Genomic DNA, 26,194 nt, shown 5'->3' with positions numbered 1-26,194 from the left:
GCTGCTGATGTGCTGGTCCACGACCAGAGATGGGCTCTATCACGCTATAAAAATATCAAAAGTCACAGGTAAAATATACAATGTATAATACTTATGATTTTTTTGTATAATTAAATAGCTTTTAAACTGATACCCATCAGTGTTACACATCTACTAGAAAATAGTAGCATACTATTATTCTTTGTGAAAATGTGAAATTATGCACACATGAGCTACATACATAATATTAAAATAGAATAAATATATAATAAAATAAAACAATTTAAATAAAGTATAACTTAAAATAAGGTATTCACAAAAATATTTATATAAATATTTTTTATAGGCTAATATAAAGAGTTTTACTAAATGATATTTAAATTAGAATTTAGATATTTGTAAAATATACTGTATTATGTTATTTGTAAATTGGCTGTCCAGGTAAATTTAAAAGTGCAATTTTTTATATTGTTTATTTTTTTATTTACAGCTCTGCTCTAAGGGCAGTTTATTTATCAGCCTTGATTTTTGTCTTTAGTGTCTTCATATGGTGTCATTCTACCAGTCTGTCGCATGAGGGCGCTTCGCGTCTTTTCTCTTATAAATCGGCCCCCACGTCGAACAATCGAATCACACAGAGACAATCCGAAGACGAGGCGTTTCCAGTCGCCGTCTGGTCTTCTGTTGCCGTTCCCCTTGTTTGGAGTACGGACGAAAATCGCAAAACGTACAGTTTCCCAGCTCATTGGATCATGGAAACAGCGAAGCGAAACGAAACGAAGATCAAAAGATAACGAACACGAGGAATATGACGACGAATGGACATTTTAATAGTCGGGTTACCCTGTACCAGAAACTGTGTTACCATCGAGGACACTTGCGGTCTCGGGATGTCCCATATAACTGCGCTAAACTCTGATTAGGCAAATGTATGGGGCGCGTGCTTTGGAACAAAGGGGAAAACAAAGTTTGATGTGATTTGTTAATTTGGGTTGTTACAACAGACACTCACTCAGTAGACAGATTTCACAGTCATCAGTTGGTTACAGTTGATGCTTCTTGCTGGAGGAAATAAAAGCAATGAAGGTTAATGCAAGACCTTTAAGATAGTTTGATACTATTTCATTGCCATTCTCAATGCTGCATTTGATGCTGTTTTGAAAAAAAAAAAATGCGATGCTGGACTCTCCAACGCACAAAAATTCTTGCCTGACTGCAGTCTGAAGCCTAGAGAGCTATACAAGTAACTGAGAATAAATCAGAATATATTGTCTTTGAAGAGGAGGAGAAAAGAAAAACATGGCAGTTGAAGGCCGAATAACAATTCTTGATGTTGGACTGATTGCCATGGTGGTTCTTCTGGGTCCTGTGACTGGTAAGTAGGCTAATAGTTAACAGATAGTAGTAGAAATAGAAAGAATGGCAGTAAATATCATAGAATTACTGTGAAATTGTTGCTCCACACCCTAGTTTCCAAATCTCTCAATGTCTTCTCGGAGTGAAGGCGTAATTAATTGTTCACTGAATGTGTGTTTGCGTCCTGCAAGTTTTGTGGTGAATTTACTGCCACCCACATCCATCAGGAACTCTACATTTCCTGAGTGTGTGTGTTTGTGGATAAGTAACAAAGCGAGTAGGTGTGTGTGAGTCAAGAGATCCACACTGTTTGTGTCATAGGGTGTGTGGATGTGTGTATATATAAACAATTGTGCCTTTATCTGTGTTTATATGTCCTTTTAAATATATATCTCTCTTTTATGAGCATGTGTGTGTGTGTGTGTGTGTGTGTGTGTGTGCGCGCTCTCTCTGGCACCAGCCCCTGAGCTGCAGTAGAGCTACTGAGCATCACACAGATAAGATAAGAGCTGACCCTGCTCATGGTTCATGTGGGGAGAATAAAGGCTAAACACTGATTAGCTGTTAAGACAAGCATGAAACTGAATTTCTCATCTTGCGGTTTGATGCTTAAATAGGCACATTATGGCTTGCAGATTGGCCTTCTCCACAGCTAACCCGCAGTCTGACCATCCGGGCTGAAACCAGAGCCAAATATCTGCTCGGACAGATATCTGAGGACAGTACACCACTCAAGAACGCTAAAAGCTTGCCTATGTCCATTTCAGATTCAAGCCAGCCTCAGATTTGTAGTTGTGTAGAGTTGTGATTGTGTTGTAGAGCAGTGCCAAACTCAGTTAGTCAGAGTGTTTTTACAACCAATATGTAGAACAATACAAGGACACAATGATGGCAAAATTATTATTAGACTTCAACAATAAATCTAAGCATTATGAATAGAGTTGTTATCATTAAATAATATTATTAAAAATTGTTTTCGGAAATTGAAATAATTATGAAATGTAAAATATATGTAAATACTAGATGAAAACCGCTAACTTAAAAATGCTTGGCTGAAAAAACTGGAAAAAAAACCAAAAAGTTAAAGTACTAAAATGTACTAAATTTAAAATGGAAATAAAAAAATCTAAATATATATATATATATATATATAAACTAATAAAAATGATGAAGGCACATAACAAAATCACTAAAACAACCTAAAATTAAAATGAAAACTTAACATATAAATAAGTAATTCAAAATTATAAATACTCTTAGTAATATGTAATACCAAAATAACAGTTATGAATATTTGAATAGCAATAATATTTTCACTTTTAATGTTATTTAACTATAATGTAAATATTATGCAAACAGCATGTTGAAATAATAAATTAATTTACCTATGAAAACCATTGGTTCCTGTTGTGTAGTATTGGTGATACTGGGTGCTGTTCTGTAGAGAAGCCATTTATCAGTAGTCCCAAAATTAAAGAATCGATTAAATGGTAAAGTGGAAAAACTACTGATCAAATGTATTATTCATCTGTCTCTATTTTAAGGGTGTTTTCACACCTAGTTTGCACTTCAACCAGTCTGAGACTATTCCACTGTTTCTCAACCAGAGATGCTGGGGCCTCATAAAGACTTAAAATGATTCAAATAAGCCAAAACAAGCATTTAAATAAGCTGAAACGACAAAAGATTGTAATGCGTTGCATCGTGCTGCGTAAACATAAAACCATGTCTGCATTTGTGATTGGAGAAATGACAAACAACAAGCGCTACTCTACACTGCTCAAAACTCGCGTTTGAATCATCAGTGGCAAATCCTTTAAATGAAAACGTACTTACAGTCTGTGAGTCAGAACAGCTGGCATTGTAGTCTACTCTTCCAGGATCAGGAAACAGTCCTCCATAAAATGTGCTGCACACATCTGAATATTTGGGTTGAACTGTTCAGGAACAGTGTTGTAAATACAACCGAACCACTGATTTATGTGTATGCGTGCAATTTCCTCTTCTTTCCTCTACTTTTGTGTGTGACAGTAATTTTGTGTGCTTCCTGAAAAGTCACTGCATTCCATAGTGTGGGATTGTTTGGCTTTTTCATGTAGTTTTGTGAATGTGTGTGTTTTTATATACCATACATTAGAAATCATAAATCCCCAGCAGGACGGTAAGTGTCATGTTGGCAGAGAAACGGTTGTGCATTTGACTATGTGAGTTGAGAAGCACTGACAATGTCCTTTCAGTTGTGTAGTTCTGATTTGTTCTGTACTCTCTGTAGTATGTTGATAAGGGTGGTTTATCTGTGAAAATGCTTTGCTTGCATACCAAGATTTAAAGGATTTCACTCCAGAATGAACAATTTGTCATCATTTACTCATCCACATCTCATTCCAACCACATGTTATTTTATTTTTTCCCGTGAAATAGAGCGATCTTTGACAGAATATAAAAGTTTTGCATAGAAAAGTTGATCAGTCAAATAAATTATAAGTCTTTTTGTGTGTTAAGTGGACCCAATACTGAACCATGTGGGGGGAAAACAGCTCCTTTTCATTCTGTTCCTGGCCTTGAATTTGGACTCAGATCTCAAGATAAAGTGAACACGGAGAGCTTTGCTTTTTAGAATGCACAATATAGGCGAAAGAGGTTCAGTAAGCTTTAAAGTTTGTTTGGAGCATTCAAAATTCATGTAATTTTCTTTTTTCGTGAAACAGGGAAATCTTCTGCAGAATATCAGAGTTTTGCATTGGAAAGTGGATGATCAGTCAAACTGATTATTGGCCTGTCTGTATGTTATTTGTAGCTAAAAGTGAACCTAGTGGAAAAAGAATCCAATTCCTTTTTATATTAATTCTGTTCTTGGATTTGTAAGTGGACTCAGATCTCAGACTCAAAATAAAGTGAACACCGCTCGCGCTCCATAAAAGTATTTTCAATGTAGTCCATACGATTTGTGCACTGTATTCCAAGTCTTCTGAAGCCATACCATGTATGAGGAACAAAGTGATAGAAGGGTATTAAAAATTAAATATAAATTGATATTGCTAAGCCAATTATTTTCAAGGTATGGCTGATCATTAAAAAATGGCAGATATTCAGTTCTATACTGTTTTGTCAAAATTAAAAGCTAAAATCAACCATTTTACATGTTACGTTATGAATGAAAAATCGTTATGAATACGTTATGAAAAATCTGTCTCTCTTCCTCATTTTTTAAACTACATTAAAACTACATTTTAGCAAAAGAAAAATACAAAAAAAATTACCTATACATAAAATTCAATGCAATTTCCAGCTGAAATTAAAACTAGAGGCAGTAAAACACCAACAAGTTTAATATTTTTATAGACTTACACTGAACAAAATTATAAACACAACCCTTTTGTTTTTGCCCCCATTTGTCGGGGCAAAAACAAAATTGTTGCGTTTATAATTTTGTTCAGTGTATTTTCGTGCAGTTGCACAATACTATTATGGAGGATGAGAAATGACTTAAGTATAAATAAATAAATAAATAAATAAATGAACAAATACATACATAAATATCTGCATTTATTTATTTAAGCATTTCATTATTTATTTATTCATTTATGTATTTCTGCATTTATTTATTGATTGATAACGCACGGCCCCATGTTGCAAGGATCTGTACACAATTCCTGGAAGCTGAAAACATCCCAGTTCTTGCATGGCCAGCATACTCACCGGACATGTCACCCATTGAGCATGTTTGGGATGCTCTGGATCGGTGTATACGACAGCATGTTCCAGTTCCTGCCAATATCCAGCAACTTCGCACAGCCATTGAAGAGGAGTGGACCAACATTCCACAGGCCACAATCAACAACCTGGATCAACTCTATGCGAAGGAGATGTGTTGCACTGCGTGAGGCAAATGGTGGTCACACCAGATACTGACTGGTTTTCGGACCCCCCCGGACCCCCCAATACAGTAAAACTGCGCATTTTAGAGTGGCCTTTTATTGTGGCCAGCCTAAGGCACACCTGTGCAATAATCATGCTGTCTAATCAGCATCTTGATATGCCACACCTGTGAGGTGGATGGATTATCTCGGCAAAGGAGAAGTGCTCACTAACACAGATTTAGACAGATTTGTGAACAATATTTGAGAGAAATAGGCCTTTTGTGTACATAGAAAAAGTCTTAGATCTTTGAGTTCAGCTCATGAAAAATGGGGGCAAAAACAAAATTGTTGCGTTTATAATTTTGTTCAGTGTATTTTCGTGCAGTTGCACAATACTATTATGGAGGATGAGAAATGACTTAAGTATAAATAAATAAATAAATAAATAAATGAACAAATACATACATAAATATCTGCATTTATTTATTTAAGCATTTCATTATTTATTTATTCATTTATGTATTTCTGCATTTATTTATTGATTTATTTCAGCATTTAATTAATTATTTATTTATTTACTTATGTATTTCTACATTTATTTATTTATGTATTTCTATATTTATTTCTTCATTTATTTATGTATTCCTACATTTATTTATTTATTTAATTCTGCATTTACGTATTTATTCATTTATTCATTTATTTATTTATACTTAAGTCATTTCTCGTCCTCCATATACTATGTGTATGACACATTTACCATAGTGCATGATTTATAGACTAATACAGTTTACATCACATAGCCAGCTCTGTATGTATGGCTTTTCTGATGTAGTAAATAAACTTGATTGGTTTGCATTCAGATACAATTCTTGTGAAACATGATATGAGTCATGATAAAAGAGCTCAAAGACTTGCAGAAGCAATCTAAAATGGCATGGTTGCTTCAGCAAATGCATTTTTATTTGATCTCACATTTGCTTTTGGCTAACTGTTAGTTAGGTTTAGTTTAGGTGGTAAATTATTTCCAACGAATGTTATCCTTTTACTGCAACTCACTGGACATTTAATTTCTGAACTGGTGTGATTTGTTCAACAACCTATTGAATGCACTTTTAGTGCCACTCACTGGACAATTTACTTTGCGAAATGTGAGAAAAGCAACATAATATAATTTTGCAGAAATGCTTCTACAGGCACATTTTTCCAATGAGCTTAGGTTTGTAATAAAAGGGAAAATCAGTATGCATAATTAAATATATATCCAATAGTGACAGATACTGATAAAAAAACAACAACTTTAATATGGATTGATAACCAGTAGGCCTATGATATATTTTGCATCTATAACTGATGTTTTGGAGGTTTATTTTAAGCTGTTCTTGTGTAATAACACAAATAAATACTGATTAGTATTAATTAACAATTAATTAATTAACATGCATAATTTACAGTTTTACTGTTTACTATAGTAAGTAGGCCTGTATGTACTGTAGGCCACATGTAACGTTTGACAAGGACACTGTAAAATAAAGTGTTACCCTATTGGAATGTAGCACATGAGCCGTATAAGGACAAATTTCATGGTGCCATTTTTCATTTTTGAATTTGAATGAAGTGTTGACAACGGTTTCATTTTTGGGACTATTAAACTATTGCTTTAGGTGCTAAAACTTTTGCTCAGTTCAAATAGCAGGAATTACAGGACGATGGTGAATGACTCTTATTCACCTCTGACTCACACTTTCTCTCTCACGCACACAAATATTTCTAATCTTGTGAGTATTTTAATGTGCTCAAATGGTTAAGCAGAGCAGCTGGGTGAAAGCATGGCTGGATGGACAGATTGGAGGAAAGGCAAGGGAGGTTTTTTTTGGCTGGAAGCATTAGATGTGAACCAGTATGTAGGTCGTGAGCACATTGCTGTGCTTTGTAGTGCTGTAAGAAGTGGAGAGTCATGAATTATCCACTTCACTGAGTTGGATTTTGTTTGCTGATGTGCTGCTGAAGTGCTTCATAAACTGGATTGCAGGGCTATCAGGTTGCCGGAGTTATAATTTAATAATATTTTGCAGCTTTTTGATGAGAAGGCAGTAAAATGCTGGTATGGAGCTCAGCTATGGGACAGCAAAAGTTCTTGGATTTAATTTGATGTGACAATGAAAAAAATGTAAGGTGTAATATATATATTTCTCTATTTTCCTTTCTTACTTTATGCTGCAGCAAGTCCGTTTTTCTCTACTCAACCTGTCAGAAACAGTCATCTTCATGGATACACATACAGTTTACACACAATCTTTCTCCCCAGTGTGCTTGTCACTTGAATACAGAGAGGGGATGAATAGACCACATTCATTATCCTGATATATATCAACCTGTGTCAGAGCTTCCCATTGGCTGACTGCTTATTAGGTTGATGTGTCAGCCAGTGTCAGAAACCACCATTGGCTGATTCTATAGTGGAAACTGAATTTAGCTTTTAGCTTCACAGAGTAATGTTATAAATGATCCTATGTACTTCTGGGCATTATTTTTTAAAACATCAATATTTTAGGTATTAAAGTGTGACAAACATGCAAAACAATAAGAAATCAGGAAGGGGGCCAACACTTTTTCACACCACTGTATATATATGTATAAGGGAAAATGTTTTTAGATGCTGTAAACTGTGTAAGTTCTTTTTATTACTAATTTTTATTTGTAAAAACTACCTTTACAGTAATTAGAATACATTTACATTTATGTATTTAGCCAATGCTTTTATCCAACATGTCAAATGGAGTTGTACAATACAATGATTAGAAAAGTGCTTTAATAGAGTGCTTTGAACATTTTTCTGTGGACCAAATAATGTCACACCACAGGACACTGTTGTTACACTGCAGGACATTTCAAATACTAAGATATTTTGATATTTTTTTGTTTCCAACAGTTAGACTCCCATATGCTAGATGTCGTTCCAAACCTGTACACTCAGAAAAAAAGGTACAAAAGCTACCACTGCGGTACCCTTTCAGAGGGTACACCATTGTAAATTATTTACCTCTAAAGGGTGCATATAAGTACATTAAAGGTACATATTAGTACATAAAGTGTACATATTGGTGCTTAAATGGTACATATTTGTACCTTTTGAAAAGGAACCACCCCAGTGACAGCTTTTGTACCTTTTATTCTGAGAGAGTGTGGATTTCTTTTTACTGCGGAACAGAAAAGAAGAATGTTGGTAACTTGGTAAACCAAACATTTTCAATATTAATAATATAAATATAAATATAAATACTTACACTATATTTTTGTCCATATAATGGGAACCAAAACTGTTTGTAGGTAAATAGATCTCAATTAGTCCATATTAGCCCAAGTCCGTATTGTTCATTTTGAAATGTATTTCACGCTTCATGATTTTAATGCAGGAGAATTCCCACATTTTAAACAGACAACTCAATATTTGTGGACAAAATATGATCTTTGACTTTCAAAACAGTAAAATTACAACTGCTCATTTGAATAATTACTATGTGTGTGCATGTAGTGTGGACATACATTAATAACATATCCCTGAGTGTGTGCATGTACGCGTGTCTGCTGGCATAATACAGCTGAGCTGTGACGTGTTTGTGTGTGTCTCTGCATGCATTCTCAGGGTTAGTAGAATAGAGAGGCCCCTGGGTAACTGCTCAGTTGTGTTGTTATCAGAGAACATTCACAGCCTCCTCCACAAGCAGACCATGAGCAGAGAAGAGAGCGTGAGGGGAGTGAGACATGCCTCTATGGACATCTTAGCTAAGGATGACCTTGGATGTAATCTCCCAAAGTGTATAATCGTCATCTGCATTCATCGCTGATAGTGTCTTCAATCTGCAGCCCTTAAGAAAAAACAATTATCATGCATCACCTGCACAATATAGTGTCTGTAAGATTCTTGGGGAGGTTTGCTTCTCACAAAGCCTGTCTGGCCAAAATATTGCTTTCTCAAAACAACTGATGGCCAGTTGGCCACAGAAGAACACCAGTCACATTCATACCCTGTTTTTTCTTCTCTGCTTCTGGCTAGTACTGAGATCCCCTTCAGATCCAGACAGACAGAATCCATCATGTAGTAAGGCAGGTGTCATATAGTTATTTATTCTTAAAATCAAGCAATATTCCTTTTTCATGACCAGTAGAATACAGATATTTTTTTATGTCAATTAACCAATATTCAGAACCAAAATGATCATTAACCAACAATAAAAACATAATATGCATCATGAATTTGACAATGATTAAATTACAATTATTATGTATTATTAACATTGCTTTTATCATTATTATATTATATATACACAAAACATTTGTCAGTATCTCTATTATATTCATTTAATAAATGCCTCATGTGAGAGATTTTATACTACATGTACTACTGCAGGTTCATTTATGGAAGACATATTTTTTATTGATATTAGGAGTGTATTTTTGCATGCATGTCAATAAAGCAGTGCAGTGATTTTACCATGTTAGGTAGTGCTGTTACTTAATTGGTGTTAATTGTGGTAAAACCACTGTAATGCAAGGCTTTGAGTGAGCTACTGCTTTTATGAAACTATAGGCTTGTTTGTACTATAACATTTTTATTAATGCATCAAGCTGCCAAGAAGAAGAAGATGATCAAATATACTGTATATATATATATATATATATATATAAATATGAGAGAGTTGTGTAATTTAATTTTGTGAATATGTTGGCTTTGAACAAGGCTCATCTAATCAGATCTTCTCATTTTTTATATTATATTAGAAAAACATTAAAAAATGTATTTTAGAATATTTACAGTACTCGTATTTTGCAATATCTAGTTATTCATTCTAACATTCTATTTTCTAATCCTTATATAATGCTGTGTTTGTCTTATTTTATGTCTTTCGTTCTCATTTTAACTCTTCCTTTCTCTGACTTTTTAGCTGCACAGAGTGAGCAGAGGGTGTGTGCATACTTAGAACAGACACAAGGAGAGGGGCAAGTCTTTCGTGAGAACTCCACCATTCGCTGTAATCATGGAGGCCACTGCTTTGGACTCTGGGTGAAAAAGAAAAATGAAATTCTGCTAGAGAAGCAAGGTATATAGATACATTCCACACATACAAACACACAAAGAACTTCACAGTCTTATGTTTATTTCCTCCATTTAAAACAGGTTGCTGGACAAATTTGGGTGACCGTCAGGAGTGCTATGACCGCTGCGTGGTGACCAACCAACCGTCGGTGGCCCAGAATGGAACGTTTCGATTCTGCTGCTGCAACAAAGACATGTGCAACCTCAACTTCACTGAGGACTTCCCAAGTCCTTCCCCGACCACCGCACAGCCTCTACGTGAGTGTGTGTTCATAGACAAACAGATAGTGTTCAGCAAATGCAAACAAATGAGTTTGAGTGAAAGATGTGTTTGTACTAACAGTGGGTACAAATGAAACACAGGGGTTAAATTGGGCCGGAATGACTCAGAGTGGCATTCCAGCACATTTGGTTAACTATTTGCAATTAAATTATTTAAGGTTAATTAATAGCACATTATTGTTTTATTGGCAATCTAGTTGTTAATTCTAGTTCACTTTCTGGTTCATGAGTTAACATTTTGTCCTTGAATCCTTCAAGATTCCTGCCGACTTTACAGAGAGGAAGTCATAGTTGTCGCCTTAGCAACTGTGTCCATGGTTGCTGTCCTCGTCATTCTGCTTTTTTTCGGCTATCGCATGCTAAGAGGTGCGTTGCCGTAGTGATGTTATGATGCTTTAAATGTATGATTCAATCCTGATGATGAAATGACCTATGTGCATGTGGATTTATATACCCGTGTGTATTCCAGGACGTGGTAAACACTCTCTGCATACCTTGGATATTCTGGAGACTGCGCTTTCCCCTCCTTCTCTGGATTTGGACAACCTAGTACTGCTGGAGGTAACCAATCACATTTTATTTTTTTAAGCAAATAAAATAGTGAATTCTATTTCAAATAAATGCTGTTCTTTTGAACTTTCCATTCATCAAAGAATCCTGAAAAAATGCATGATTTTACACCAAAATATTAAGCAGCACAGCCGTTTTCAACAGCAATGCTAAGAAATTATTTTTCAGCACCAAATCAGCATATTAGAATGATCATCACTGGAATAAATTACATTTTAAAATATATTCAAATAGAAAACAGTCATTTTAAATTTGTAATAATAATATTTTATAATATTAATGTTTTACAGTATTTTTGATCAAGTAAATGCAGCCTTGGTGAGCATAAGAGACTTCTTCCAAAATCATAAAAAAATCTTACTGACACCAAGGATTTGAACAACACAGTATATATACTTTCTATTTATATTGTTTTTTACTTTTCTCACTTGTTTTTGCTCTTTCTGTTCCTCACAGCTGATTGGCCGGGGCCGGTATGGAACAGTGTATCACAGTTTGCTTGACGACCGATCTGCGGCAGTGAAAGTTTTCGCTTCTGCTAACTGGCAGCAGTTTACTAATGAGCGGATGATTTATCGCCTCCTCCTGGATCATGAGAATGTAGCGCGCTTCTTAGAGAGCGAGGAACGTGTCGGAACAGAAGGCCGGACAGAGTTTCTCCTCTTGCTGGAGTTTTACCCCCATGTGAGTATCGCAAGAATACTGAGGAACCCAAACCAGCTGCCCAAAAAATATCAAAAGCAAAAACTCCTGTCTAATTCCAGATTGCTCATTCTTTTCCTCTTAGCCATTTAGTCTGTTCCTGTTTTTTTCTCTCACATTCTTTCTTCTCTACATCACAGCTCCAAGATTGCAAGTGCACAAATTTATTTTGTGGCTATATTTAGAGACCCGAGGGATCTGATGTCATGTTTGATCTTGTGGTAACAGCATCTCACAAGTGTAATGCGATATCTTTGGATATCACCTAAAACTCGCTTACTCTCTTCCTGCAGTTTTCCTCTGCGTATTTTTTCATCCTCTTATTCTTTTTTTGCTTTTGCACTTATGGAACCAGGAAAAGATTACAATTCAGCAGAATATCCTCATTTCACCTCTCGCCGCATACTCACACCCACAACACACTCTCTCGATGTTAGGGAGGAAGAGAGAGATTATTGACTGAGCTGAGGAGTTTTCAATTATTCATAACCGTGGGCTTTCAGCCTGTACTTCCTGTGGGCTAACCTCAAGCCAGGTTGCCATAGCGACAGGAGGCATCCCTGAGGTAGTCCTGAGGTATGGCAGGAGTGCATTAATTGTGCTACTCCTGTAATTTTGAGATACACTGCCTCTTTTCTTTCTTGCTCTGCACTTTAATCTGGTCCTCCCTCACTTCTCCCTCCTCTGCCCACCTGTCTTTCCTGGGCGTTCCTCCCTGTACTTTGCAGATGATTTCTTCTGAATAGAGTACTCCCTCTGTCTTTCCCAGGGCTCTCTGTGCACGTATCTGAGCAGGCGGACTGTGGACTGGCTAAGCTGCTGTCGTTTGGCTCTGTCTGTCACCAGAGGGTTGGCGTACCTGCACACAGAAATACAGAGAGGGGGTGAGACACAAAAATAACAAATAAATTCATATTTCACACACTTGTCATTCCAAACCCGTATGATTTTCTTTCCTCTGTGAAATACAAAAGCAGAATGCTGATGAATATAGTGGCAAATCTTTTTCATAAAATGATGATACAGTACTATTTAAAATTTGGGGTCAGTACGATTTTTTTGTGAAATATATTAATATTATAATGCAGCACGCACACATTACATCGATCAAAAGCAAAAGTAAAGACATTTATAATGTTACAAAATGATTCAATTGATAATAATAAAAAAAAAAAGTATTAATCAAAAAATCCAGAAAAAAAAACTTTAGGTAGCACAGCTGTTTTTAATATTGATAATAGTAATTCTTGTGCATCAAATCAGCATATTAGTATGATTTCTGAAGGATCATACGACACTGAAGACTAGAGTAATGGCTGCTAAAAATTACAAGAATAAATTACATTTAAAATATATTAAAATAGAAAGCAATTATTTTAAATTGTAATGATTTTTCACAATTTTTACTGTATTTGTGATCAATTAAGTACAGCATGGGCGAGCATAGAAGACTTCTTTTAAAAATATGTTACTGACCCTAAACTTTTGAAAAGTAGTGAACTGGAACTCAGGCTGTCAAGCTCTAAAACGGATAAAAGGTATCAACTATTTAAAATACACATTTTAAGTATGGAGTATGGATGTGATAGTGGGTGTGTGCACTTTATTTATAGCCTCAGTCTGAGAAAGCAGGAAGGCAGGGATGGGGCGTAATTCTCAATGCTTTTTTTAGTTTTCTTTGTCTTTGTTTCAGTGTGAAAGGCTCTAAATGTGTTCAGATTTTATTTAGTGTCAGAAAAATGCATGGAAATCAAAGGCATAAAGACTGCGACAGAAAGGGAGACTAAAGAAAGAAGGAAAGTGATGCTATGTCTTTATCTTCAGTGCAGTCATCCTGATATATTCTGACATATCCTGTTTTTAACTCACAGAAACTGGCCAAACTTCCACATACAAATGCACACTCATATAAACTCTCATATACAGCATTATTAAAAGCATTATTATTTAAATCTGTTTGGATGGGCCACATGCAAACCAATATTGGTTTTCAAACAGATAATCATTTCACAAAAAAGTGAACACTACCGATAACAGTGTAGAGGTTAATGACCTATATTACTTGGCAGAGAAATAGATTATGGTTATCATTATTACATTTACATTTATGCATTTAGCAGACGCTTTTATCCAAAGCGACTGACAGTGCATTCAGGGTATACATTTTTTTTACCAGTATGTGTGTTCCCTATTATTATCAATAAATGTAATTATTTACTGGGAAAAAAAAACATTTAAACTGAATAATAAACATATTTAATAAAATAGTCATTATTTATTTAATTTATATAATATATTTCAGTGTCTTTTATCATATTGCTTTTATAAAACAGAGGAAACTAACATAAGCCACTCGAAGCTGTGTATTACATTTATTTATTACAAGTGTTTTAAGCATCTGTGCCTAACTGGATCACTTACATTAGTAAAATCCCTGTTACATAGGTTATTTCTGGAGACACAAGTGGGTCCTAGTGCTCTCTAGTGGCAATTCTTATATTGTGATTCACTCTCATGTAATTTTCTCTCCTTCTCTCCTCTCTCGTCCCACTCCTTCCCCTTCCATCTCTCCCTTTCCTTCCCTTTCTTCTTATCATTGTTAGATGTGTATAAACCGGCCGTGTCCCACCGGGATCTGAACAGTAGGAATGTGCTGGTGAAGACAGATGGCTCGTGTGTGATCAGTGATTTTGGACTTTCCATGATTCTGACGGGAAAGAGACCTCCTGGGCATGGAGAAGAGGACAACAGTGCCATCAGTGAGGTCAGCAAACAGCAATTTAGAATGGTCCAGTCTGATCCAACCCAGCAAAATCTAAACCAGACCAGTGATTTAGACAATACTACCTCAGACTAATCATATGTTATACCTCTTCACCTCACTCAATAGGTGGGTACAGTCCGATACATGGCTCCAGAAGTGCTAGAAGGGGCAGTGAATCTGAGGGATTGTGAGTCTGCGCTGAAACAAGTGGATGTTTATGCACTGGGTCTGCTTTACTGGGAGACCTTCATGCGGTGTGCGGACCTCTTCCCAGGTACCACACACACATGTACAAACGTGCAGATCTTTCCCTGTCACAGCTGCTGTTTGTTCTCAATAAAAATCTTCTGTCCCACCAGGTGAAACAGTTCCAGCGTTTCAGATGGCATTTCAGGCAGAGGTGGGCAATCACCCTACCATAGAAGACATGCAGGCACTTGTGTCTCGAGAAAAAGAAAGACCCAAATTCCCAGAGGCCTGGAAAGAGAATAGCCTGGTGAGAAATTATGATGTGAAAACACACAAATGCAGCTTATCAACTCTCAGTGGACTAAAATAGATTTGTTGATGTTGATGTATATGTCTGTGTTTATGTGCAGACGGTGCACTCTCTGAAAGAGACAGTGGAAGACTGCTGGGATCAGGATGCTGAAGCCCGACTGACGGCTCAGTGTGCAGAGGAGAGACTTGCTGAATTGCTCCTTATCTGGGACAGGGAAAAATCAGGCAGTCCTGCTCTCAACTCTAGCACTGCACTGTTTAACCACAGGTAATCAATAACCATTATTTACTGTAAAATCACAGGTAATTAATAACCAATAATTACTGTACAACCACAGGTAATCGGTAACATATAATCACTGACCATTAACTGTAAAACCACCAGTAATCACTGACCACTCAATGTATAACCAGAAAATTATCAATAACCAATAATCACTCACTGTATAGCTTCAGGTAATAAGTGACTAATAATTACTGACCACTCACTGTATAAGCACAGGTAATAAATAACCAATAATTACTGTAAAACCACAGGTACCAATAACCAGTAATCATTGACCACTCACATACAACCACAGGTAATCAATAATTGCTGATCAATTACTGTACAACAGCAAGTAATCAATAACCAGTCATCACTGCCCACTCACTGTACAACCAGAGGTAACCAACAATCACTGACAACTCACCGTTTAATCGCAGGTAATTAAAAATCACTGACCAGTAACTGTACAACAACAGGTAATTACTGACCACTCACTGTACATTCACAGGTAATCAGTAACCAGTAATCACTGACCACTCACTGTACATTCACAGGTAATCAATAACCAGTAATTACTGACCACTCACTGTACATTCACAGGTAATCAATAACCAGTAATCACTGACCACTCACTGTAAAACTGCAGATAATCGGTAATCACTGATTGAACAACCTTATTACTGCACTCTACAACCACTGGCAATAAATAACCGGTACTCACTGCATAACTAATGAAAATCCAAAAGCAATCATATCTTTACTTCAACGATGTATTCAACCAATGAATTCAACCACAGGTAATTAATAATCAATAATATATAATCCAGACTATTATGTTTAACACTGCACTGCACATCCCCAGTTAATCTCAGTCTATAGAACTCTAGATAATTAATAATTAATTAACACAAACTGTCACAAATCATGGTCAATTGTTGTCATTTGAAATGTGAATAAGTCAATGTTTGCCTTTATCTTATGTGATTCTTACTTCAACTTATGTTTTCTAGGAACTTCTCTACTGGAAGGCAGAACCCTAAAGTGGGTTCTTTCCTTGAAAATTCATCTACAAACACTGAAGGCCACAATGGTACTGATAAACCCCTCCACAATGACACCTCAGTGGACTCACCCTCAGTGGGAGGGTCTAACCCTGCAGAGAAGAACAGGAACTGCATCAACTACGAGTGGCAGCAGGCCCAATCACGACAGTCTGGCACAGAAAGCTCCTCCCACACTCCAATCTCAGAGTCCTCACAGCCTCCACCAGGGGACAACAGTGGCCCTCTCTGTGCTCAGCTGACCCAGGAAGACCTGGAGATACCAAAACTTGACCCAAGTGAAGTCCAGAGGAACTTGAGGGAGAGCTCTGACGAGAACCTGATGGAACATTCGCAGAAACAGTTCTGCTCTCCGGAAACATCAACCTCACATGGCCCGTTGAAGATGGCTTCTGAGGTTTCAGGATCTCAGGGTTCTGGTCGTCATGTTGACACCCCTATAACCATCCTACCTAAGCAGCAGAATGTCCCTAAGAGGCCGAGTAGCTTAAGTCTCCATGCTAAGCCTTCTGGGAAAACACCTACCTTGTCGTCTTCATCACTGCGGATGAAGTTTGGGAAACTCGGAAAGTTGAATCTGAAAAAAGTCGAGATGGGTGTGGCTAAAGCCAGTGCAATGAGCACGGCACATGAGGCCAGGCCGATTACAGTTGCCAACAACGATGCTGCGGCAGCAGTGAGTAAATATGCGACCGGAGCAGCACCTGAGTCAGCAAGAAGTGCCGCTGATGTCCGTTGGAAGGGCGCCATGAGTTCAGAGGACCTGACCTTCGGCCTCTTGAACACTAGCCCTGATGAGCAGGAGCCTCTTCTGAGAAGAGAGGCGCATCCAGACAATGCAAACAACAACAACAGCAATAACAACAATGGTGAGGGAGATGGCGAGGGAGACACTGAGGGTGGGGGAGAGGGGGGAGAGAACAGTGAGAGTGTTGGTCCAACAGGGGATGCTCCGTCAGCTTCTACCGTGGAGCCTGTTGCACTGCCCGGCCCATGTCCTGCCCCAACCTTGGTTCCTCCACAGGCCCAAACCCAAGCTCAGACACATGGAGAGGCCCTGCTCAGACAGAACCGTGTGCGCAGACCGGAGAGACCCAACTCACTGGATTTGTCCATCACCACACTGCCATTACTAGGTGAGTATCAGTGCTGCAAACTAAATTTGCCTTTTGAATGCAAAATATGTTCTTTTTTTTTGCAGAACTAAATTGTTGTTTTTCAAGGGGAATGAGTATTCAAAATTTGATGCAATATATTTATATACTTGACTTGCTGATGTCGGTGGTTTAAATTAATTTGTCACTGTATCTACTTTATTTTAACGTAAGAGAGCTGATGTAGACTTTGTAGACTTGAATGTGTGAGGCTTCCGTTGTCGTCTGCATCGTTATTTTGCGCTCCTAATGCTACTTGATATTGCAAACTTGACATTGTTTTTTTTAAATCATATTATCTTGTATTGTTGTAATTATAAACAAGCTGGTTTGCAGCCCTAGTTTTACCGTTTATTGCACTTTGTTATTCTTCTAGTTTACATATAGAAGTGAATGAATTAGAAATAGGGCTGTCAAATTGATTAATCCTGATCAATCACATCCAAAATAAAAGTCTGTGTTTATATAATATATGTGTGTGTACTGTGTATATGTATATATACATACATATAATACACACATATAAATTATATATAATATAAATCATATATATACCAACACACACACACACACACACACACACACACACACACACACACACACACATATATATATATATATATATATATATATATAGACATGTATGTTTGTGTATTTATATATACATATAAATATACAAAATAGGAACACATATCATGTAAACACAAACTTTTATATTGGATGCGATTAATCACGATTAATCAGTTTGACAGCCCTATTTAGAAGTCTCGCACATTCACAGAAAATAGCTTACTTCCATGTTGCAAAATAAGATAATAGAATTTGTGCAACACAAAATCAATTGAGTTGAAGAATTGTGGCATTTTTGGGTTAAGACACTGCTTATGTTTTTCTTCTGTGTTAATTTCTACAAAATTTTCCAAACTTTTCTTTTGTCTGTTTAAGAGCTCTGTAGATTGTTTGTAAAACTATTCAGTTTTGGAACAGTTTACACATAAATCCATTCTTCTGATGTTTCAGGAATGAGGCCCATTGTTTTACATTTGAAAATGACATGCGATCATGTTGTAATTTTTTGGCTGCCAACAGGAGGCAAGTCAGCCGGCGACGTGACAGAGGGATCAGGAGATAAAATCAAGAAGCGAGTGAAGACGCCTTATGCTCTGAAGAAGTGGCGTCCTGCCAGCTGGGTTATCACCACGGATACACTGGATGCTGAAGTCAACAACAACAGACTTCATGGAGGGCCCGGTCAGAACCAGAATCAGGCCGGTACCAGCAGACCTAAATCAGCCTCTGCCGTGTATCTAGGTAGTCGGGGAGGATCTCGCTTCTCAGATCCCAATGACTGTGACTTTTGAATTTTGACCTCACTTTGATCTTGAAAAAAAATGTAAAATCAAACTCTATAGCTCTAAAAAGTCTGAAGGCTGTGGAGACAAGTGTGGATTGAACCATATACATGTCTTAAATTTAACCCCAATTGTAAGCACAGTAAGTGTCTTAGTGGATTTACATTGAAAAGAGCTATGCATTCATCTTTAATGTTTGTATGTTTTTATTTTTTAATTAAGCCACTTTTTGGTTGCACTTTTTTGATTTTGCTTGAAGTTATAAATCATAATTATTTTGACCATTTGAAATGGTCCCTAATATTAAACCAGTGTAAATGTAGTTAATCATCACATTCCCAAATTCTTAAAGTAATGGAACTTTCTATTGTCAATATTAATTCTTAGTTATGCTCATCTCTAAAATATTTCATTGCTCTTTGTGAGTGTAACCTCTATAAAATTATTAAAAAAAACAATAAAAAAACCAAACAAACATAAAAATTCATCAGTCAGAATTTGTGGGAACCCTGTTATAAGATTATAGGGTTACTCATTAACACTAATTTTAATCATTTCATTTGTAAGGTTTCAAAGCTTTCATTTTTGCCCATGCATACCTGCAAACTGTTTACATTCTCTAATATTTTCCCATGCACAGTTTCCTGCAGCTTTGAGATTTATGAGACAATATTACTGAAGTTCCGTGACTGTGTTCACAGCATCTGATACTATGTTAAGTGCTGTTGTGTGTGCAAAATAACAGCAGGCTTCCCTTTCTGAGGTCTGAAAGAAGCCAACAGACTATAAAAAAGCAATTCAACACATTTCACTGTGGTATCAGACACTCAAGACAATATTTAGAAATGGGGTGACTCTACAAAGACCAAGGCAACATCTGATATGATCAGATGCAGGAGTCATACTTCTCACTTTCTGGATAAGCTTTACTTACAAGACAAAGCTGCACTCGGTCTGGTATACTGACTGTTCTGGATCCTGTTGAACTGTCTAATGATGCTTTGGACCTACTTGTTATTTACTGTACTTATTTTTCTATGTGTGAGTGAGTGTGCATGAGTGCACAAGATCAGTTCTCTGTGTGTTTGTTCCTGTGTCTTTGTGTCTCGTCTCTAGTCGTGTGAAAGGTTTTTGTGCTGCATGTTTGTATCTATTCCTATGGGGATGTGCATCTTCATACACACTTACCTGTTCCAATCATTTGATGAACAAGGAGTCAACAAAGGGCAAAGTTTTAATCAGTTAGAAACCTGAGAACAGTCTTTTTTTCAAAGCACAGCACACAAGATCAGCATTTTACGCTATGCACAAAGACATGAAGCAAGCAGCTCTGGTTTGAAATCAAACCTTATTGTGTTACTAAACTGCACTGGCATGCCAGTGATAATGAATAGGATGCTGTTATTAAAATCGTTTAAACAGAGTCCCATATTATCCTCACCTGAACTGACTGTTGCATGTCTTAAATGCATCTTAAAGAGCACAAGATACTTTCAGCTGCGACCCTAGTGTGTTTATGCACACGTATGTGTGTGTGTGTGTGTGTGTGTGTGTGTGTGTGTGTGTCTGTGCATGTATGTGTGAATGAGTGTTTGTATGATGTTATTCTCCTGTTAACACAATCGTTGTAATCATAGTGACGTGATCAATTGTTGTATTACCCCTTGCTGAGACATTTTGAAAATTGTGATTTGTATAAGAAGGTGCTGACTGTAAAAGTGTATTGTTATTTGCAGATTTTAATTAAATTATGCTTTGCATTTGCATAGTCTCAGTTTATTCACTGTGTGATGAAATACTTCAGTCATCAGCATTTGGAATTGCAACATGAGAGTATCACCACTAGTCGGCGCACTAAACATGTTATTCTAACCTTGACCATCATGCATTTTTATTAAAGCAATTATTGCTTTGTTACCATCACACTAAAGTAAAATTGAAAGTGAAACATCACATATTACAGTGGTTTATTTATCTGCGACAATTGGTGCACCTTTATGAAACCTGCATAAATGTTTTCATAATATCTCATAATACACGTTGTAGTGCCTTATTTATTTAATAAATAATTGAATCCAGAGATTATGGATACATCTTTACTATAATAACTGTACATTTAAGACTATAATGTATGCTGATATTTGATTATAGTGTTTTAATGCATTCTATCCCTAAAAGTAAATAACAGTAGCCTATTATAAACAATTATCACATGGTTAATTAAAAATACTTTATATTTTATTGTACATAACTTCATAGAACTTGTTCCTGTTGCCCATCATTTCCCTGTTGTTCTGCTGTTCAACAAAACGTTTTAAATTGCATAATAGCGTTTCAACAGATCAAATAATAACACATACACACATCAGTTCAATATGACGTGCTTTTACACTGGAAGTAACTGACCTCCTTGGCTCTGCTGAGTTTCTGACGGGAGGCGTTGCCGCTCGCGCGGGAGCTTCATCACGCACTGACGCGCGGGCGGTGCGAAACTGGCACGAAGGAGCGACGCGGGACTCCGGGGAACCGTTGCTCACTTAAGTGCAACAGCGCTACGGGAACGCGTTATACCTCTCCGCTTCCATCCGACGTTGCGAAAACAAACACAGAAGTATGTAGTTTGGAAGAGGACAGATGACCCGTCGCTCTCCATGGTGTCGTTTACTGTGGGGACTGGGAACGCGTTGCTGCGTCTTGTTGTGAAGGACAGGTCCCAACTGAGGACTCCCTCTCAGGACTGCGTGAATTTTTCTCTATAGACATGTAATCATAGACTTCGTCTTTTAAAAACAAGCAAGGTGCGATGGCCTCTTCGGCTCAGCCCGAGACACGAAAGTTCACGCGCGGTCTGAGTAAGCCCGGCACCGCCGCTGAGTTACGCCAGAGCGTCTCCGAGGTGGTGCGCACTTCTGTACTGGTGGTGAGTGAAGTACATCCTCAAAGTTTGCGTTTGGTTCAAGTCCCACTTTAATTGTCGTAGTGCCTTGTTATTACAGCCGCTGTAATGTATTCACATAATGACCTAAATAAGAAATATAGGACAGGGCTATTAACGTGATCAGATGGGAGCTTCCAAATGAAAGGTAAAAACAGGGCATCAGATAAATGTCAATGGGCTCAAACGTTTTAAGGCTCATAAATTGGGCACCTGCCACCATCATCTTTTTTTTCAACCATACCTCTTTAAAATAGTTTTGCATCAATGTCTTGTTATTTAATTGTGATTGTATTGGACTGGGGAAAAAATGGAAAAAGCTTCTGGAAGGATTCATCTGTGCTCTACGCTGAAATGATTATAGCAGCCTTACTTAACAGTTGACATGACATTACTTCATCTTTCAGAACAGCAGAAGGAGGCTTAGGAGTGCTGTCGCTTTATCCATTACCTGTTATGTAAAAAAGTAAAGTTCCACCTGGAACTAATAGGCTACAGCTATGATCGAGCTGTCTGATTCCACCATAATTCAGATGTTGCCTTACTAAAGTAACACTTGAATACACATGAAAACGCCAAACTGAAGTTTGCCATTCTCATTTTGTGCAAAACAGTCTTTTGTGCCAGGAACACCATTTAAATATCAAGGAATTGCATGCACTCAAAGGAATAATTCACCCAAAATTGTTTTATCTGTGGAGCAAACAAGAGCAATTAAGTTCGATGTCGATGCTCTTCTTTTTCCATACAGTTAAAATTGAATGGAAACACTTCAAAAATGATAAATATATACATATTATACACTACTGTTCAAAAGTTTGGAGTTAGTACGATTTTTTTTTTTTAATTATTATTCAGCAAGGATGCATTGAATTAATCAAAAAGTCATTTTTGACTATGTAAAGACTTCCATTGATTCAAAAATGTATATTTCAGGTAAATACTATTATTTCAAACTTTCTATTCATCAAAGAATCCTGAGATGTACCATGGTTTCCACAAAAAAATTGAGCAGCACAACTGTTTTTTTTTAACTAATAATGGAATGTTATGTTTCTTAAGCACCAAATCAGCATATTAGAATGATTTATTAAGTACCATGTGATGCTGAAGACTGGTATTTCAGAAATAAATTATTATTTTTTTAATACCAGTAACAATATTTCACAATATTAAAGTTTTACTGGAGTTCAAATTAATACAGCTTTACTGAACATAAGATCTTTCAAATAAGTTAATTAATTAATAAATACATATTTAAAAAATCTTACCAATCCAAACTTTTTTAATGGTATATGACAAGAAACACCACAAAACTGCCATTAAAGTACCTCATAGAACTGTATTGCTATATTCCATGTTTTTTGAGGCCTCGATGGAATAAATCTACTTGAGCTTTTGCTTATATTTTTGTGTGCTGATCCTGATGTTTGGTACTATGCTGTTCATCACATTGAATTTTTTTGAGTAAGCCATGACTGAATTAGTTATTCACTGAAAATATTGACCTATGATGTAAATCTCTTTTGTGGTTGCAGGTGTTCAAATGTGCAAATCACTGTGAAAAACAGCCTAAGTTATAAGTTGTTGTATGACTTCAGAGGACTTGGAATATAGGCTTATTTCATGAGTTGGATGGACTGCTTTTATAATACTTTCATGGTAGTTTGTGTCAATTTTAGACCTTGACAGCCCAGTCCCTATTCAGTTTCATTGTATAGAAGAGAGCATGTTGGATTCTTCAGGATATCTTTGCTTGTCTTCCACAATAGAAGCCATACAGGTTTGGAATGACATGAGGAGAAAGTAAATTATGACAGAATTTTCATTTTTTGATGATGTACTATTGCTTTAAAGTGATGCTGAATTGTTTTAGTTTTAGTGGTTGTTCTTGGCCTTTTAATTCACTTTCACACACTAAAATGTTTTGTTGTACCATCACTGATAAGAATTTAGAGGTTACATGCTTAATAGTCACGATTTGACTATTAGCAAGGCATAAACCCCAAGGGTTACACCAGAGGAACTCTGCCTTCATTTGGTGAACTCCAAGTACATTAAAATGCTGTTATGTCTACTTCCGGAGTAAATAAACTCTCTGTGTAGCCATGTCCTGCTACTGGAAGGCAGAGTGGCAGTTCCCTAGATTTGTGGGTTTACCCACAAGGTTTTGAATCAGACCAGTGTTTTTCTGTCCAGCTAATGTTACAGTGGTTACTTATGGTTCAGTGATTAGACTTTGGATTTACCCTTTTGACATCAATTAAGTTTGGCTTTGTGACTTAGTGCTGTACATTTTAATGACATCTTTGATTATCACCCATGTCGAAAGACGGAAGATAAACAGATGGTTTATAAACTGTATGACACACACACATAGTTTCTCAGTTAAGTGTTTTTGTGGTAATGACTACTGTGGTAAGCAGGAATGCTGGGGTCCACTAATGGAACATTGGGTCAATGGCTCCTAATTTGTTTTCACATATTTCATCTCTAAATCCAAGGAACATGCTTTATGGCATATTTTTCTCTTTCTGGTGTCTCTCTTATCCTTTTTTCCTTGCTTTCTTGTTCAAGTGAAAACCCATCTGATCATTATTCCTAATATGTCACTCAAACAACTTTAGAGGGGATTCATGGGAAATCAGGCCGTAAAATTAAATTCAAAAGGATTTGGCTCTTCTGATCTTCACAAGTCACTTGATCAAACAGATCTGCACAGAAGAGGCCTGGAAGGGTCTTAATTTGAACCCTCAAAGAGCACATTTTTATACAGGCACAAATGCATAGCTATAATAATTTTTTTTGTCTTAATCTAAGTTATTCAAAAATACATAAACAATATATGTTGCAACAGACAATGCACCACTTCAACGTTTTTTATTTCTGAATTCAAATTCACTTTTTGGGGAGGTTGTGAAGTAAAAAATGTCAGGATGATACAACCTTCCAGATATAATAATAAAGAAAAAGACTAATTAAAATAATTAAATTATTGAAAAAAAAACCCAAAACAATCAAAATTTGGGGTCTGTAATTAAAAAAAATTTTTTTTTTAAGAACTCTCTTATGCTCACCAGGGCTGCAATTAATTGATTAAAAATAGAGTACAAGCATCATTATTCCAGTCTTCAGGTTCACATGATACTTCAGAAATCGTTCTGATGCTGCTCAAGAAACATTTTTTAATATTATCAGAGTTGAAAACAGTTGTGCTGCTTAATGTTTTTGTAAAAATTGTGATACATACATATTTTTTCCCCAGGACTTTTTCTGATTAACAAAAAAGTTTAAAAGAACAGCATTTATTTGAAATTGACATTTTTTGTAATAATGTAAACGTCTTAACTGTCACTCTTGATCAATTTAATGCATCTCTGCAGAATAAATGTATCATACTGAGTTAGCTACTTTTGAATGCTAGTGTAGTTTGGCTTAATCATTTATTACTATTTCTCATGGGGAAAAAATAATGAAACTGCGTCATTGCTTATTAATGTTTGAAAATCTTTTATTCCTAAATATGAATTTTCCTTTTCTTTATCGTGGACACTTATATGTCACTGACCGTCCTACAAACACATGCTCACACTATACAGATTAAAGGGATAGTTCACCCAAAAATGAAAATTCGGTCATTAATTACTCACCCTCATGTTGTTCCAAACCCGTAAGACCTTCATTCATCTTCAGAACAAATGAAGATACTTTTGATGAAATCCGAGAGCTTTCTGACCCTCCATAGACAGCAAGGTAACTACCACGTTCAAGGCCAAGAAAATTAGTAAGACTGATTAGAGACTGATTAGTTCTCACAAGCTCATATATACACTTACTAGGGCTGTGCAATATTGAAGAAAAATGCGATATGCGATAACTCATTAAATAATGCGATATTCGATATGCGATACGATAATGCTTAAAGTGCCACATGCTCAGATGAAACAGTTTTACTCAGCTGTTGCTGAGTCAGTTCTGTGAACTTCTATAACTATTTTGTGTCATATATATATATATATGGTTATTTGTATGTATGTATGTACCAAGAGTTCCTGTAAAACCCCAACAAATTCCTTGTGTTTGCGCACACTTAAGTGGTGAATAAGCTCATTCTGATTCTGATTCTAATAAGAAAGCACCCCTACAGCAACTTCTGAAAGTGAACGGTATGTGTTTCACTCGAGCATTACATAAAAATGTAATTTTAACATTAGTGTAATAATTTTAACAAGTTTAGGAACTGAATAATAAAAAGGAAAAATACAACACTGCTTAGTATTTACTCTATGAATTCAATATGCACTGATTCTTA

At 36.4% G+C, this 26,194-nt stretch overlaps 2 protein-coding genes across 2 annotated transcripts in view; both read left to right on the top strand.

Annotated features, from left to right (window-relative positions):
- Positions 1–15: 15 nt before the first annotated feature.
- LOC107660075 (bone morphogenetic protein receptor type-2-like) lies at positions 16–20,889 on the top strand. The gene is made up of 14 exons (XM_016449285.1): positions 16–68; positions 518–1,354; positions 10,142–10,297; positions 10,375–10,551; positions 10,834–10,941; positions 11,045–11,136; positions 11,602–11,829; positions 12,617–12,731; positions 14,451–14,611; positions 14,738–14,885; positions 14,971–15,107; positions 15,211–15,380; positions 16,391–17,577; positions 18,685–20,889. The coding sequence occupies exons 2-14, from the start codon at positions 1,279–1,281 to the stop codon at positions 18,954–18,956; spliced, it is 3,027 nt and encodes a 1,008-aa protein (XP_016304771.1). The 5' UTR covers positions 16–68; positions 518–1,278; the 3' UTR covers positions 18,957–20,889.
- Positions 20,890–21,463: 574 nt separating this feature from the next.
- LOC107660078 (dedicator of cytokinesis protein 9-like) overlaps positions 21,464–26,194 on the top strand; it is an 86,564-nt gene continuing 81,833 nt past the window's right edge. The window contains exon 1 of the mRNA XM_016449294.1: positions 21,464–21,867. Within this exon, the coding sequence (XP_016304780.1) occupies positions 21,751–21,867 (117 nt within the window). The 5' untranslated portion in view covers positions 21,464–21,750. The remainder of the gene's footprint in view (positions 21,868–26,194) is intronic.

Source organism: Sinocyclocheilus anshuiensis, unplaced genomic scaffold (genome assembly GCF_001515605.1).
Source record: "Sinocyclocheilus anshuiensis isolate Anshui unplaced genomic scaffold, SAMN03320099.WGS_v1.1 scaffold55, whole genome shotgun sequence".
Classification (NCBI taxonomy): domain Eukaryota; kingdom Metazoa; phylum Chordata; class Actinopteri; order Cypriniformes; family Cyprinidae; genus Sinocyclocheilus; species Sinocyclocheilus anshuiensis.
Note: the sequence above shows the minus strand (reverse complement) of the source record. Positions and strands in the feature narration are given on the sequence as shown.